Source organism: Lucilia sericata, unplaced genomic scaffold (assembly GCF_015586225.1).
Source record: "Lucilia sericata isolate MDLA Ls3-8-SP2 unplaced genomic scaffold, ASM1558622v1 Contig000255F_arrow, whole genome shotgun sequence".
Classification (NCBI taxonomy): domain Eukaryota; kingdom Metazoa; phylum Arthropoda; class Insecta; order Diptera; family Calliphoridae; genus Lucilia; species Lucilia sericata.
In genome coordinates, this window is record NW_023994281.1 from 381,698 (window position 1) to 399,193 (window position 17,496).

The 17,496-nt window shown below is 29.1% G+C and overlaps 3 protein-coding genes across 4 annotated transcripts; 2 read left to right on the forward strand and 1 right to left on the reverse strand.

Moving 5' to 3' along the window:
* Positions 1-225: 225 nt before the first annotated feature.
* On the forward strand, positions 226-1,332 carry LOC119602822 (signal peptidase complex subunit 2). 2 transcript variants are annotated; one of them, XM_037954572.1, is made up of 2 exons: positions 226-511; positions 660-1,332. In XM_037954572.1, exons 1-2 carry the CDS (start codon positions 473-475, stop codon positions 1,197-1,199), a joined length of 579 nt encoding a protein of 192 aa, XP_037810500.1. In that variant the 5' UTR covers positions 226-472; the 3' UTR covers positions 1,200-1,332. The 2 variants fall into 2 exon arrangements, with proteins under 2 accessions (XP_037810500.1, XP_037810501.1); XM_037954573.1 differs by having other exon boundaries at positions 360-508.
* A 1,239-nt stretch (positions 1,333-2,571) lies between these two features.
* On the reverse strand, positions 2,572-3,562 carry LOC119602823 (selenoprotein BthD-like). The gene is made up of 2 exons (XM_037954574.1): positions 3,411-3,562; positions 2,572-3,351 (listed from the first exon to the last, which is right to left on the reverse strand). The coding sequence occupies exons 1-2, from the start codon at positions 3,441-3,443 to the stop codon at positions 2,845-2,847; spliced, it is 540 nt and encodes a 179-aa protein (XP_037810502.1). The 5' UTR covers positions 3,444-3,562; the 3' UTR covers positions 2,572-2,844.
* Positions 3,563-13,044: 9,482 nt separating this feature from the next.
* LOC119602817 (mitochondrial import receptor subunit TOM40 homolog 1) lies at positions 13,045-17,253 on the forward strand. The gene is made up of 4 exons (XM_037954562.1): positions 13,045-13,531; positions 13,729-13,991; positions 14,052-14,469; positions 16,409-17,253. The coding sequence occupies exons 1-4, from the start codon at positions 13,345-13,347 to the stop codon at positions 16,546-16,548; spliced, it is 1,008 nt and encodes a 335-aa protein (XP_037810490.1). The 5' UTR covers positions 13,045-13,344; the 3' UTR covers positions 16,549-17,253.
* The last annotated feature ends 243 nt before the right edge of the window (positions 17,254-17,496 follow it).

Here is a 17,496-nt window from a genome sequence, read left to right on the forward strand (position 1 = left end):
TTGCAATACTTTTTTTCACAACTGAGCTCTATTTGCAAAGAAACACACACACACAAAGAGACTTGCAAAACTGTTAATACTTTTTCCAATTGGATTTTTTCAAGTAATTTCATAATTTACACAAAAGCAATAATATTATTTCATAAACAAATCTTTATTTTACGTTCTCCGACACTTTTTATATTTAAACAATTATTTTATAACACTTTTATTAACGATTTAAAACTCGTTAATACTTTAGGCGCTTAAAATGAACCGGACGCGAACAAAATTGTGAAACTAATAAGAATTTTGACATTTGCTTGCAGAGTAGTAGAAAAAAAGTAGTATTTTATTTGTTAATGCAATACAACTCTATGCGGCTTTTAATTTAAAAAACAACTGTGTGTCGCGTTGTCACTTTTTTTGTAGCACAAACAAAAAAGATTTTTCTGCATTTTCTTAAAAAAATTATTGAATTTTACTTTTAAAAATGACAAAAAATAATGAAAAACAACAAATGGAAGAGGTAGTAAGTAAAGTTTTTTTTAACAAAGTAAAAAATCAACTAAATTCGACAAAAAGCCAAGTATTTTCTTATGGACCACGTCATATTTGTGGTTTTTTGCTTTTGCAGAATTTTTTAATAATAGTGCAAATTTTTCCGTTCCCCCCTTTAGGAAGTAAAAGTAAACAAATGGGATGCCACAGCCGTTAAACATGCTCTCGATGATGCTGTCAAGAATGCTTTATTCGCCACCAGACCACAATTGAAGGAACAATTTGGTTTAATCAATACCCGCCTGGTTCTCTGCACTTTGGCTGTGGGAGTTGCAGTTTTAGCTCATGGCTGGGATTTCACACATCCATTCCCTGAATCGAAACCAGTTCTTATGTTCTGCGTTGTCGCCTATTTTGTTTTAATGGGCATTTTAACACTGCACACAACATTCCGTGAAAAGGGCACTTTTGCTGTAGCCGTTGAAAAGTCATCGAATGGCAGTCAGAAAATCTGGGAAGCCAGTTCGGATATGAAGAAATACGATGATAAATACACCTTGGTGCTGTCGGTAAAAGATTCCAAATCTCTAAGAGAGGCTACTAGTGTAAAATCTTGCGCCAATTTTGTTGATGCTAATGGTATTATTGTTGATAAATTGATTGCCAATGAGGTGAATCGTTTGTATAACTCTCTGTCGGCCGAAAAGAAGGAAAAATAGCTCGTTGTAAGTGAAAGCGAAGAATTTTTATTGGAGGATGAAGAGGAGCAAAATAAACAAGAGGGTATTTTCACCGATAATGCTATTCCAAATGCATGTGTTTAAGTTAATAAATAAAAGTCTTTTTAAATAATGTTTTCTGTATTTATTTTGTTAATGTCGGAAGAAATTTTAAAATTAAAGAAAATTTGTGTTAAACAGATGTTTATTGTTTATCAAAATTTAATTTATTGAAATTAAAGATGCCAGATTTTTTCGGTTGTGGGAATTATTTTGTAACTTGTTTGCATATAAATTTTGGTTCATTGAACGATTTTTATAATAAAACAAGTAAGAAAGTATAGTCGGGCGTGACCAACCATATGATACCCTACACCAGTTATGAATATTAAATGTGATTTATTTTTCATAATAAAGCATTTATCTTCAATATTCCTTGATCCGATATATTATATTTAACATAATTATGAGCTCATTTAACATAATTATGAGCTCAGAAGCCCTTTTCGGGGGGTTCTGTTCTATGGGGGCTAGGTGAAATAATGGACCGATTTTAACCATTTCAAAAGACTTCGTCCTTGGGTCAAATAAAACGTGCGTGCCAAATTTCATCCAATTATCTTGAAAATTGCGACCTGTACCTTGCGCACAAGGTTTACATGGACAGCCAGACGGACGGACGGACATAGCTTAATCGACTCAGAAAACGATTCTAAGCCGATTGGTATACTTTAAAGGTCTAGGACGAATATTTTTGAATGCTACAAACATCAACACAAATCCAGTATACCCTCCCCACTAAAGTGGTGTAGGGTATAAAAATATGTACAACTCTACGTTAATATATATGTACATATTTCTTTAATAGTGTTTAATAGTTAATATAGTATCTGGAAACAACTAACTCAGCAGTTCGGTCGGACAGTCCCAAATAACCTTTTAAACCTACCATTTAGTGTTACCCCTAGCCACCGACTGTGACTAGCTATTTTAACATGAGCTTTTCCTACGAGGAAGTCAATCTTCACTCCATAGATTACGAATAGCTTAAGTTTGATTTTGAAGTATCCACTCTGTATATTCACCCTCTTTTAGAATACATCAGTGACAAAGAGGAAATAGAGCTAAGCAGGTGGTTAGTCGTTATGGAAATCACTGTCTTTTTCGGGACCATTGACGAACAGCTAGGAACATTTGTTAAAAATTAAACGTCTTAAATATCTGTCCATCGCAAAACTGCGTCGAAATACAATCCTCTTCTTGACACCTAGTTTGTTTTAATCAGAACACGTTTACTCTACTCCTCATCTACAAGTTTTATAAAGAATAAATATCATCGAAGCACCTACATATTTGCATTTATTACAATTTGTTTAAGAGAGTGTTACATGTACACATCTGGCATTTACTGCAAAAAATCAAATAATTACAATCTTAATTTTTTATAAACAAATGTTTTATTTAACAAATATTAGCCATAAGTTTTCTATGTCTAATTTATGTTTTTAAAGTCCACCTATCTTAACATCCAACCAAAAAATGCATCGTTTAGTAGGGCTCCTTAAAACAGGTTTTACCACTACTAAAGTCATAAGAGTTATAAAATGAAAAGACAAATGAAAAGAAAAAACCTAAATAGACAAATTTACTTTTTCTTAGGTCTACCGCGTTTGGCTTTTTTAATAGGTGAAGTCTCAACTGAATTCTCCTTTTCCTTAGACTCACCAACAGCTTTACTAACTAAAGTTGCCGGAGGCTTATCTTCCTCCTTTTTCAATTGATCCTCACCCGCCAGTTTCAAAAAGACTTTAAGTTCTTTAACAATATTTTCGGCCGAAGGAAATTTAGCAGCTCTTGGGGTATTTTTCAACCCCGTCCATATTAAAGAACGTTCCTCAACATTTTCGGATGGGACATTTGCAATTGACACTTCAAAAGATCCTCGACGCGGTGGTCCATCGGCGTTAATGGCTAATTGTAATTCTAAATCTAATTTAAGAGGTAACAATAAAGTGGTGATCTCGCGGTGCAGTGCTTCTGCCCGCCTTTTGAATACCGATCAGGAGCGACAGCATTCGATATAGAGAACTGGTTGGTCTTCCTTTAATTTTGTAGATTCTTCAGTTGTTTTGGTCTTTTTGGCAACTGATGCCTAAGGAATTGAACATAAAGATTTTGAAATTTGCTTTAGTTTTATTTATTTATTTATACCTTTGCTGCACTTCCTTTACGTTTTGGTGGCATTTCTAAATGCTTTTCATTCAAGTTTTTTAAATCAATGAAAATTCTAGTGAAATAAGATAAATACTTTTGCGCCTCTTTCAGAGACCTGTGTCGACAAACATTAACGACGGCGGCTGCTGACATTTTACGATACAGCGGGTGATTACTGAACAAAATGTTGTGTGTAATTTCTTTAAACAGAAAATTTATTTAACACTAAACCCATTTTCACCATTTCTAGTTATTTTTAACTTTAAGATATATTGACAGTTCTCCACCTCCGGTTATCGTTAACCGTTATATATTCTGTCTGTTAAAATAATTTTTATATGAAAATCTTACGATAAACAAATTTCATATGAATAGAAAATCTAAAAAATCTATAAATAGAAAATCTAAGGAAAATTTTCTTTAAACAGAATATTAAACAAAAGTTTACTATAAAAATTAATTTTAATAAAAAAATTTCTTTAACTAGAAAATGCAAAGGAAATTTTCAAATTTTCTGAAATTTTAAAAGATCTCATAGTTACCAAACAATATACAAAGTTATTGTTGAAAAATATTAATATTCTTATTAAATAAATAAAAACTAAATTTTTAGATAAATAAAAGTTAAATTTCAATTTAGATGAGAAATAATATTTAATTGCACTTGCCTCTTATTCACAAATTTTTGTTCGCCTTAGTTGCAGAATAAAATTTATATTTAATATTTTAAAGCATACATTCAATTATTCTTTTTAAAATTTTATTTACATATTGATTTTTTAATGAAACACACTTTAAACACTTCTTTTATTAAATTGAAGACACATTTTAAATTTACATGAAAAGGCCATAGGGTGGCAATGCCATCTTTATTTTATTTCAAAATTTTAATTATTTTTTTATTTTTATGTAAAACAATCACCTTTACAATTATATTTTGCTACTTCAATATTTATTTATATATAAACAAAAAATAATTTATTAATTTTAAAATACATATTCCATTTTAATTTAAAATTTTGTTTATTTATATTAACAGGCCATGTTGTGGCAACGCCATCTTTATTTTATTAAACTTTCTTTAATTCTATTAAAACACACAAACTTCTCATTTCCCATTTAAAAACTTTTTATTAGTGGCCACTAGCGCCATCTTCATTTTCTACATTTCCTTGCACTTCACAACAATTGCCTAAAGCTTAACAACAAAAAATAACACACATTCATTTTATAACCCGACACAATACGAACAAACCCACAAACTAACGAACGAACCAAAAACAGCAACCGGCGTTGCAATTGCAATTCATTTTCATCGAACTAAACACTTATTTTGCAAAATCCTCGTATTTTATTGTAATTTTTTTAATTAAATTATATTAAACAAATGTTTCTTCATGTTTTTATGCAAAAATTATCACAATTAATCAACTTTTAATTAAACTATTTAAAGATTTCACGGAGCTCAAACACTTGTCAACCGAACCGTACAAAATTTCTGCGTAAACTGAAAATTGCAAAAGAAGAAGGAGAATGGAGTATAAGAAATTATGACAGTATGCGAGTTTATAATAAAGAGATGGTTACTTTGGATAGTGTATGTGCAATTGACTTAACTTTAAACTTAGTCGTTAACGCATTAATATGGACAATAGCAGGTGTGATTACTTAATGATGTTAAATTTATAATGATCATTATTAAGAATAAAAATTATATGAAATTGTAGTAAAGTGAAGTTTATTGTAGAATTTAAGGAAGATGTGACGTATGTACGTATGTATGTAGATCTATTTGAATAGGTCAACCTACCATATTTATAATCATAAAATCAGGAGTTATCTCAATTTTTAAATGTAGGAGACCTAAACATTTTTATCTCAAATTCCTTTTAAATTCCATTAATTTTTTGAAACAGCAACAAAAAGACAAACTCTTTTATTATTTTAAAAGTGAAACCATTTCCATATTCTCTTCGATCATAAGTGTGTTATTATGAACTGAATCCAATTTTTTTATTTCTTTATCCATTATACCATCCAATTTTAGTGTATCAATAAATTGCTAAAATACATACACTTGTCGTAATTAAACTAAAATTTAATATAAATATTTTACTTTAATGAAACAAATCACTTTTTAATTATATTGATAACTGGTGTAGAGTATCAAATAGTCGTCCCAGCCGACTAATATTCTAGATTTATTTTGTTTAAAATGTTAGTATGTATAAGGAGTTTCCGATATTCCAGTTAAAGAATATTTAATTATTAATGCTTAAAAGGTGATTTAGTATCTGGGAATGACAAAGATTTGTTAAAAATTAATTTCTTAAGTATGTATCTGGTTATCGTAAAATACCTCGAAATATAATCCTCTTCTTGACACCTAGTTGCTTTTAATCAGGACATGTTCCCTCTACTTCTGATCTTCAAGTTTTAGAAAGAATTAAAAAATATTGAAGTATATTTGTAATAATTTTGTTTAAATGTACAGATCTTGCAATTAATATAATTATACTAACGGTATAGATATCTTTAAACAAATGTTTTATTTAACAAGCCTTAAGATTTCTATGCCTTATTAAAGTTATTAATGTCTATCTATCTTTACATCCAACAAAAAAATCAATCGTTTAATACAGCTCCTTAAAACAAGGGGTACCACCACCAAAATCGTTGTATCCTCAACTGAATTCTCCTTAGACTCAACAACAGCTTTACTAACTAAAGCTACCGGGGAGCGACAGTATTCGATATAGAGAACTGGTTGGTCTTCCTTTAATTTTGTAGATTCTTCAGTTGTTTTGGTCTTTTTGGCAACAGATGCCTAAGGAATTGAACATAAAGATTTTGAGATTTCCTTTAGTTTTATTTATTTATTTATACCTTTGCTGCACTTCCTTTACGGTTTGGTGGCATTTCTAAATGCTTTTCATTCAAGTTTTTTTAAATCAATGAAAATTCAAGTGAAATAAGATAAATACTTTTGCGCCTCTTTCATAGACCTGTGTCGACAAACATTAACGACGGCGGCTGCTGACATTTTACGATACAGCGGGTGATTACTGTGTTGAAATACTGAACAAAATGTTGTGTGTAATTTCTTTAAAGAGAAAATTTATTTAACACTAAACCCATTTTAACCATGTAAAGTTATCTCCACCTCCGGTTATCGTTAACCGTTATATATTCTGTCTGTTAAAATAATTTTTATATGAAAATCTTACGATTAACATTAAATTTAAAGAATGTATAGAAAGAACATTTCATATGAATAGAAAATCTAAAAAATCTATAAATAGAAAATCTGAGGAAAATTTTCTTTAAACAGAATATTAAACAAAAGTTTGCTATAAAAATAAATTTTATAAGTAGTTATACAAATTGTCTGTAAACAAATTAATAACTTTCTATAAAAAAGAAAACTAAGTTCTATAAAATATTTAAAATATTCTTAAAATTTCTATAATTTTTTTTTTTTTTACAAAATTTTAAAATTTTCTATGAAAACCTGACGAGAAAATATTCTATAAATATTTGAAAAAAATTTATAATATGTACATATGTATATTTAAAGAGAATTTCTATTGAAAATTTACCGAAAATTTTTATAAACAGAAAATTTTTAAGATTTTTTATAATACATATTTGACAGTTTTAAGATCTCATAGTTACCAAACAATATACAAAGTTATTGGTGAAAAATATTAATATTCTTATTAAATAAATAAAAACTAAATTTTTAGATAAATAAAAGTTAAATTTCAATTTAGATGAGAAAGAATATTTAATTGCACTTGCCTCTTTTTCACAAATTTTTGTTCACCTTAGTTGCAGAATAAAATTTATATTTAATATTTTAAAACATACATTCAATTTCTCTTTTTAAAATTTTATTTACATATTGATTTTTTTAATGAAACACACTTTAAACACTTCTTTTATTAAATTTAAATTTACATTAAAAGGCCATAGGGTGGCAATGCCATCTTTATTTTATTTCAAAATTTTAATTATTTTTTAATTTTTATGTAAAACAATCACCTTTACAATAATATTTTGCTCCTTCAATATATATTTAAATATAAAAAAAAAATATTTTATTAATCTTAAAATACATTTTCCATTTTAATTTAAATTTTTTCTTATTTATATTAACAGGCCATGTTGTGGCAACGCCATCTTTATTTTATTAACAATACTTCCTATTTTATTAAACTTTCTTTAATTGTATTAAAACACACACTCAAACTTCTCATTTCCCATTTAAAAAACTTTTTATTTGTGGCAACTAGCGCCATCTTCATTTTTATTTTCTACATTTCCTTGCACTTCACAACTTTTGCCTAAAGCTTAACAACAAAAACTAACACACACATTCATTTCACAACAACACACACTACGAACAAACTAACGAACGGCCTAACAAAAGAAAAACAACGATCGGCGTTGCAATTGCAATTCATTTCCATCGAACTTTAAACACTTTTTTCGCAAAATCCTCGTATTTTATTGCAATTTTTTTAATTTAATTATATTAAACAAATGTTTCTTCATATTTTTATGCAAAAATTATCACAATTAATCAACTTTTAATTAAACTATTTAAAGATTTCACGGAGCTCAAACACTTGTCAACCGAACCGTACAAAATTTCTGCTTAAACTGAAAATTGCAAAAGAAGAAGGAGCAAAGGAGTATAAGAAATTATGACAGTATGCGAGTTTATTATAAAGAGATGGTTACTTTGGATAGTGTATGTGCAATTGACTTAAATTACATTAAACTTTAATAGCTAACGAAGTAATATGGAAAACAATTGGGGTATATTCTATGGTTGGGGTGTTTACTTAATGATGTTAAATTTATAATGATCATTGCACTGTGGTTTAAGTACTATTGCATATATCGCAATGAAATTTCACATATTTGGAGCTGAGGTACTTTCGGGTTGATTGAGAGTTGTAGGTGATCGTGGGCGGAATGGGGCCGGTGGGTAGTTCCTCAAAATTGATCACCTCGGTTATATTTTTTCTTTTAAATCGTCAAAAATCCATGTTTAATCTGAATGATCTCATATTTAACATATGACTACTTGAGAAGATCTACAAATCAGTTACATGTGTGGCTTACCTCTTTTTCTTTAAGAGATATTTCGGATTAATTTTTTCTAAATTTTTCCCGATCTTCTTTTAGTTTCTTAAATGTGGCTAGCCTACGGAGGCCGTTAATTTTTTAAAATATTCTATAGTTTTCTGGTAAAATTCTAAATAAAACAAAAACAATTTCTCAACAGTTATCTTGTCGCTATAAAAAGTCAGACGCAACCGAAGTTGCAACATGTAAAAAGTGCTGTCTTTTTTATTTTTTTCCCAAAAAAGGGCTTATATTCTTTCTCTTATAGAAACAAATTTTATTCAGTACTATATTTACATACATTTTTTATGATTCAGAAGAGAACTTAATGTAGAAACGGTCAAAATAAAATTTGGCTCATTTAAGCGGACACTACCCCACCCAGCCCTATCCAAACTTGGTCAAATTTGAAAAATATATTTTGACTTGAATAAAAAATTTAAAAACGCAAAGCGCCGATCTAACCAACTTAAAAATATATACAAAGTATGTCTACTATCACATGGTGGTCACTTTTATCAAAAAACAATTTTTTTTGGAATACATTTTTTCCGCTTTAGGAAATTCGATATTTGTAAACGATCTGGGTCTATATATGTCCAAAATTCTATTCTGATATCTTTATCCGTTCAAATTTTACATTAATTCAAATTTTATATTTGTGAATTTAAAAAATCTCTACATTATTATTTATTTACTTTTTCGGAAAATTAAATTATCTAAAATTAACTATTAATAAGTTTTAACCCAATCGGATAATGGAAGAATTCGATGGGTTAAAATTTATTTTCCTCTTCAGGGGCAGGACTAATTAGCGAAATTTGCTTGAAAATCATAAAAAAGCATTAATAATATCAAAAGGAGTATAAGTTTGGAAACTTTGTGGTGATTAAGTTTATAGTTTTTATACATTTAGTATCGTCGAATTATTATTGAAAACATAATGACTTATCTTTTATTAGAAGAAGTAAAAAAATCATAACATGGAGTTTGAAATCATAATAGCTTAAGGATTAAACTTTAAAAGATATATAATATAACGGATCTTTTATTAGAACACTATTTACGAAAAAGTAAAAAAAATCATAATATAGAGATTTTTTTAATATTACAAATATGTATAAAATTTGAATTAAGGTAAAATTTGAACGGATAACGATATCGAAATATGGACATGTGTATATAGATCTAAGTCCTTCTAAAATAATACTGTTACCAGTTCTCTCATTTTCTGTATACAAATATCGAAATTCCAAAAAATTATTTTTTTAATAAAAGTGCCCACTGTGACGTTATTTAACGTGTGATAAGAGAAAGACTTTGTAAATATTTAAGGAACATACATATATGGCTATATAAATATGGGACCAATGTGAAGATCGGTGCTTTGCGTTTTAATTTTTTTTATTCAAATCAAAATTGACCAAGTTTGGAGGCAGTATCCACTTGAATAAACCAAATTTTATTTAGCACGTTTCTACATTAAGTTGTCTCTCCGGATAATATAAAATTTGTATATAGTCCCGAAGAAAATTTGTATATATGTATAAAAGAAAGAATATAGGATTTTTTTTGGGAAAAAACCTAAAACAATACTGCCCTTTTTACATGGGGCAACCTTGGACGCGTCTAACTTTTTATAGCGACAAGATAACTGTTGAGAAGTGGTTTTTGTTTTACATATTTATTAAGAATTCTATCAGAAAACTAGAGGATATTTGAAAAAAAATTACGACCCTCCGTAGGCTAGCCACATTAAAAAAACTAAAAGTACACCAGGAAAAATTAAGAATACAAAAAATTATCCTTAATATCACTTAAAGCAAAACAGATAAGCCACACATGTAGCGTATTTTTTTAGATCTTCCCAAGAAGTAGTGATATTTTAAATTTCAGATCATTCAGATTATAAATGGACTTTTGACGGTTTTTTAAAAGTTAACTCGAGATGATGAATTTTGAGGGGCTACTCACTGGCCCCATTCCGCCCACGATAACCTACAACTTTCAATTAACACGAAAGCACCTCAACTCCAAATATGTGAAATTTCATTGCGATATATCCAATAGTTCCAAAGATACCGAATTATGTATTTCCAATAATAAAAGTTCCTATACCACAGTGCAATGATCATTATAAATTTAACATCATTAAGTAACCACCCCAACAATAGAATATCCATATCTCTACTGTTATCCATATAACATCATTAGCTATTAAAGTTTAATGTAAGTTAAGTCAACTGCACATACACTACCTAAAGTAACCATCTCTTTATTATAAACTCGCATACTGTCATAATTTCTTATACTCCTTTCTCCTTCTTCTTTTGCAATTTTCAGTTTACGCAGAAATTTTGTACGGTTCGGTTGACAAGTGTTTGAGCTCCGCGAAATCTTGAATTAATTTAATTAAAAGTTGATAAAATGTGATAATTTTTGCATAAAAACATGAAGAAACATTTGTTTGATATAATTAAATTAAAACAATTGCAATAAAATACGAGGATTTTACGAAAAAAGTGTTTAAAGTTCGATGAAAATGAATTGCAATTGCAATGCCGATAGCTGTTTTTCTTTTGTTGGGCCGTTCGTTAGTTTGTGGGTTTGTTCGTATTGTGTCGGGTTATGAAATGAATATGTGTGTTGCTTGTTGCTGTTAAGCTTTAGGTAAATCTTGAGATGTGTAAAGCCATTATTGAAAATAAAAATAAAGATGGCGCTAGTTGCCACAAATAAAAAGTTCTTAAATGGGAAATGAAAAGTGTGTGTGTATTTTAAATGTGTGAAGAAAAGAGTTAGTAAAAGTTTAATAAAGAGCGGAAGTTCAATTAATTAAATAAAGATGGCATTGCCACAACATGGCCTTTTAATATAAATAAGAGAATTAAAAAAATTAAAAATTAAAAAAGAAAGTTAAGTGCTAGTTTAATAAAATATTAAAAGTATGTATTTATGTTTATATTTAAATATTTATAAAATAGGTTAGTTAAATGAAAAAGTTCTTTATATAAAAATAAAATATAAATATTAAAAATGAAATAAAGATGGCATTGCCACAATAAGGCCTTTTAAATGTAAAAAATAAGTGTTAATGAAATAATTGAATAAAACATAATGTTTTGATATAAAATTAGTTAATGTTTAATAAATTTTTTAAGTTTTTTATATCTTGTAAAACATGCATTAAAAATGTAAATAAAATAAATGCAATTAGGGTGAATAAGATAATTATTGAAAACCGGTAAGTCCAATTAAAAGTTTATACTCTCTTTACTATATTAAATCAGTACAGAAACAAATCTTAAATTATTCATAGGATCCCATTTTATAAAACGAAACGACAAATATTTGATTATATGTATATTATTTCTCTGAACATTTTCATAAAATCTCAATTTTAAAATTTTTATTTTATCTATAGAAATTTTATTAAAATATCTTATAGAACATTTTTTAGAAATGTTAAAAAGTCATTTTGTTATTCCCCACCCCCTCTTTACTCTATTTTTCATATATATTGTTTTAATGAAATTTTTGATAAAATTTAAAAATTTTCGATAAATTTTCTTTTTATAGAAAATTTTCGATAAATTTTCTTTTTATAGAAAATTTTCGATAAATTTTCTTTTTATAGAAAATTTTCGATAAATTTTCTTTTTATAGAAAATTTTCGATAAATTTTCTTTTTATAGAAAATTTTCGATAAATTTTCTTTTTATAGAAAATTTTCGATAAATTTTCTTTTTATAGAAAATTTTCGATAAATTTTCTTTTTATAGAAAATTTTCGATAAATTTTCTTTTTATAGAAAATTTTCGATAAATTTTCTTTTTATAGAAAATTTTCGATAAATTTTCTTTTTATAGAAAATTTTCGATAAATTTTCTTTTTATAGAAAATTTTCGATAAATTTTCTTTTTATAGAAAATTTTCGATAAATTTTCTTTTTATAGAAAATTTTCGATAAATTTTCTTTTATTCGATAAATTTTCTTTTATAGAAAATTTTCGATAAATTTTCTTTTTATAGAAAATTTTCGATAAATTTTCTTTTTATAGAAAATTTTCGATAAATTTTCTTTTTATAGAAAATTTTCGATAAATTTTCTTTTTATAGAAAATTTTCGATAAATTTTCTTTTTATAGAAAATTTTCGATAAATTTTCTTTTTATAAAAAATTTTCGTTAACTTTTATTTTAATTTTTCAATACATTTTCAATAAATTTTGGTGTGTTATTTTTAATATGAAAAGAAAATATTCGATAAATTTTGTTTATAAAATTGAAGAAACAATTTATCAGTTTATTTACAATAGTTTTTCAATTTATTGAAGAATTTCCGAAATCTATTGCAACATACATACATATTTTTAAAAGGAAATTATTTCGGTAAGTGTTCTTTTAAAGTCAATTCACATGACAGCGGTTAATTTGCTATTATCACAATTAATTTCACCACGCACGTGTCATGAGAACAACTTATTGTATATATCCACCTCACAACTGTCAATTGGAGTTTTTGCTCTTTTCGTAGAAAATTTTTATATGAATGTTAGAAAAATTGTTTCCCAATTTTTATCGGTGCGACGGGAATTGTTAAAACATACAAAACGTGCAAATTCTGTTGAAAAAATTATACAAAAATTCCCTAAAATCGGAAAACGATTAGAGTCCAAAAAGGAATTGAGTAAAAATTCAGTGCGGTGTTTGTGTGTGAGCGCGAGTGTAAATAAATTTCGAACAGCAAAGTAGTTATCAGTCGGGAATAAAGAAAAAATTTAAAAACAAGCAGAATGGGTAATGTTATGGCAGCATCTTCGTCGACGCCGAGCAGCGCCGCCGCTTCTTTGGACAAATTGGGAATGCCAGAACCAGCAGCTCCTGGCGCCTACAGCGGTGGTCAGGCAGTGGAGAAAGTTGTGAAAGAAACAAAATTAGATAATCCCGGAACTGTTGAGGAATTGCATAAAAAATGTAAAGGTAAGTATTATGCGTAAGTGTGTGTTCGATGGTTGATAAAATGAAAACAAAAACATGATTGAGCAGAGCTGGTTGAGGGTTATTGGCTTCGCTGCTGATGACATAACCTACAAGCATGTGAATGGAAAATTGTGAAAAAATGAATGAAATTGAAGAGTTTTTGTGAAATTGAATTAATATTTCAATGATAATTGCAGATATACAGGCCATGACCTTTGAGGGTGCCAAAGTCATGTTGAACAAAGGTCTCAGCAATCACTTCCAAGTATCGCACACTCTGAACTTGTGCAGCACACAACCTAGCGGTTATCGTTTCGGAGCCACTTATGTGGGCACCAAACAATTCAGTCCCTCTGAGGCCTTCCCCGTATTGTTGGGTGATATCGATCCCTCGGGCAACTTGAACGCCAATGTTATTCATCAATTCTCACCACGTATCCGTTGTAAATTTGCCTCGCAGGTGGGTTTATATTGTATTTTATTCGTTTGCCTTTAATTAGATAATTTCTTTGTATTTTAGATTCAAGAATCAAAAATTACCGCCGCCCAATTGACCACAGATTATCGTGGTGATGACTTTACCGCTTCATTGACCGTTGGTAATCCCAATATTTTCAACAATTCCGGTGTTTTTGTGGGTCACTATTTGCAATCGGTTACCAAGAGTATTGCCTTGGGTGCCGAACTCGCCTATCAATATGGTCCCAATGTTCCTGGTGGTCAAATTGCTGTTCTTTCTGCTGTCGGTCGTTATACCAATGGCGATTCAACATGGTCTGGCACCTTGGGTCCCAGCGGTGTACACATTTGCTACTACCAAAAGGCCAGTGAACAATTACAAATTGGTGTGGAAGTCGAAACTAGTCTAAGAATGCAAGAATCCGTTGCTACTTTAGGTTATCAGGTGGACTTGCCCAAAGCTGATGTTGTGTTTAGAGGTGAGTGATACATTTATTTAGATTTTTTTGTGAGAAAAGTAGTTTCGCATCTTTCTTTGGACTTTACTAAATAAAATAACCCTTAGACGTGAATGACGTCTTACTGATTAATTAAGGTTCCTTAGGTGTGATCGTATAATAAAAGGTAGAGATCGAACTCATCCAGTATCATATTAATAAACAATTAAAAATGTAAATTGGAAAATTATTGTTCTAGTTTAGTTCTAGTTCAGTTCAGTTCTAGTTCAGTTCTAGTTCAGTTCTAGTTCAGTTCTAGTTCAGTTTTAGTTCAGTTCTAGTTCAGTTCTAGTTCAGTTCTAGTTCAGTTCTAGTTCAGTTCTAGTTCAGTTCTAGTTCAGTTCTAGTTCAGTTCTAGTTCAGTTCTAGTTCAGTTCTAGTTCAGTTCTAGTTCAGTTCTAGTTCAGTTCTAGTTCAGTTCTAGTTCAGTTCTAGTTCAGTTCTAGTGCAGTTCTAGTTCAGATCTAGTTCAGTTCTAGTTCAGTTCTAGTTCAGTTCAAGTTCAGTTCTAGTTTAGTTCTAGTTCAGTTCTAGTTCAGTTCTAGTTCAGTTTTGGTTCAGTTCTAGTTCAGTTCTAGTTCAGTTCTAGTTCAGTCCTAGTTCAGTTCTAGTTCAGTTCTAGTTCAGTTCTAGTTCAGTTCTAGTTCAGTTCTAGTTCAGTTCTAGTTCAGTTCTAGTTCAGTTCTAGTTCAGTTCTAGTTCAGTTCTAGTTCAGTTCTAGTTCAGTTCTAGTTCAGTTCTAGTTCAGTTCTAGTTCAGTTCTAGTTCAGTTCTAGTTCAGTTCTAGTTCAGTTCTAGTTCAGTTCTAGTTCAGTTCTAGTTCAGTTCTAGTTCAGTTCTAGTTCAGTTCTAGTTCAGTTCTAGTTCAGTTCTAGTTCAGTTCTAGTTCAGTTCTAGTTCAGTTCTAGTTCAGTTCTAGTTCAGTTCTAGTTCAGTTCTAGTTCAGTTCTTGTTCAGTTCTAGTTCAGTTCTAGTTCAGTTCTAGTTCAGTTCTAGTTCTAGTTCAGTTCAGTTCTAGTTCAGTTCTAGTTCAGTTCTAGTTCAGTTCTAGTTCAGTTCTAGTTCAGTTCTAGTTCAGTTCTAGTTCAGTTCTAGTTCAGTTCTAGTTCAGTTCTAGTTCAGTTCTAGTTCAGTTCTAGTTCAGTTCTAGTTCAGTTCTAGTTCAGTTCTAGTTCAGTTCTAGTTCAGTTCTAGTTCAGTTCTAGTTCAGTTCTAGTTCAGTTCTAGTTCAGTTCTAGTTCAGTTCTAGTTCAGTTCTAGTTCAGTTCTAGTTCTAGTTCAGTTCTAGTTCAGTTCTAGTTCAGTTCTAGTTCAGTTCTAGTTCAGTTCTAGTTCAGTTCTAGTTCAGTTCTAGTTCAGTTCTAGTTCAGTTCTAGTTCAGTTCTAGTTCAGTTCTAGTTCAGTTCTAGTTCAGTTCTAGTTCAGTTCTAGTTCAGTTCTAGTTCAGTTCTAGTTCAGTTCTAGTTCAGTTCTAGTTCAGTTCTAGTTTAGTTCTAGTTCAGTTCTAGTTCAGTTCTAGTTCAGTTTTAGTTCAGTTCTAGTTCAGTTCTAGTTCCTTTCTAGTTCAGTTCTAGTTCGGTTCTAGTTCAGTTGTAGTTCAGTTGTAGTTCAGTTCTAGTTCAGTTCTAGTTCGGTTCTAGTTCAGTTGTAGTTCAGTTTTGGTTCAGTTCTAGTTCTAGTTTGGTTCTAGTTCAGGTCTAGTTCAATTCTAGCCCAGTTCTAGTTCAATTCTAGTTCAGTTCAATTTTAGTTTAGTTATAGTTCAATTCTAGTTTAGATCAGACTTTAAGCGACACTAGTGCTACTATTATTATAATATCTAGTTCAGAAACTACTTCTTTATATACGCGAACATATCTAAATTATTTTACTTTTATTTTTTTTTTTACTTTTATCGTTATTTTTCTTTTCATCTTTTTAGGCTCCTTCGACTCTAACTGGAATGTATGCGGTGTATTAGAGAAACGTTTGCAGCCATTGCCATTTTCATTTGCTTTAAGTGGACGTTTAAATCATACCAAAAATCAATTTAGATTAGGTTGTGGTCTTATTATTGGTTAACCTTAAGTACTGAAAGAAATAACAAAGAAAACAAAAACACTGAAAAGAAACAAACAAAACTATAAATTGATTTCAATAATAAAAAATAGGGATTATTGGTTAAAAATTATTAACAACAAAAGAAACCTAAAACCAAATAAAAACACAGCGTAGAACAAAAATTGGTAATAACAAGAATCTGTATAAACAAAAAGACCCAAACACCTTAAGCTTTCCAAAAACAAACTTAACACTTATTTCTAGCTAAAAACAAATTTAATAAGGAAAGCATTTGTTTCCTTCTTTTTTTTTGTTAAAAAACGGAAACATTTTAGAATATTTAAATGGTATTGATTTAATTTCTTCTTTGTTCCAATAAGAAATAGAATCGAAGCATTTTAAATATTGTAAAATTAAAGCCAGTTTTTTTTGTGCAAAATCCCCACACAAATAAACTCTTTTAAGAAGCCATCAACACCGCCAGTTATAATTATTTTATAATTATTATTTTTCTTATGTACAATTTTTTTATATTGTAAAATTGCATTTGTTTAGGTTTAATGTAAACTTTTGTATTTCTTTTCCAACTTCACTGTGTGTGTCTGCTACTAGTTCTTTAACAAAACTCTAGATTCCCAGTTCTTCCTGTCACACTAATACATCTAAATAAAAATAACAAAAGCTATGAAAACATGTCCAAAAATAAACCTCATTATCTTGCTGCAATTGTGTTATGTTTTAATAAAACTCTTGTAAATTGTAATTAAATTAAAGAAAATATTTGAAACCCCTACAAAAAAAAGTAAATTTCCCCCTTTTAATTGCTGCTTACGTTAGAGTGTTCTCTTTTTCAACTAACATTTATCTACTGGTGTATTTAAACTTTTTTTTATTACAATTATGGAGATGTTGCTAATGTTTTAAACATTTCTCTTGACATTTAACTTTTAATCCTTACAAACATTTGTT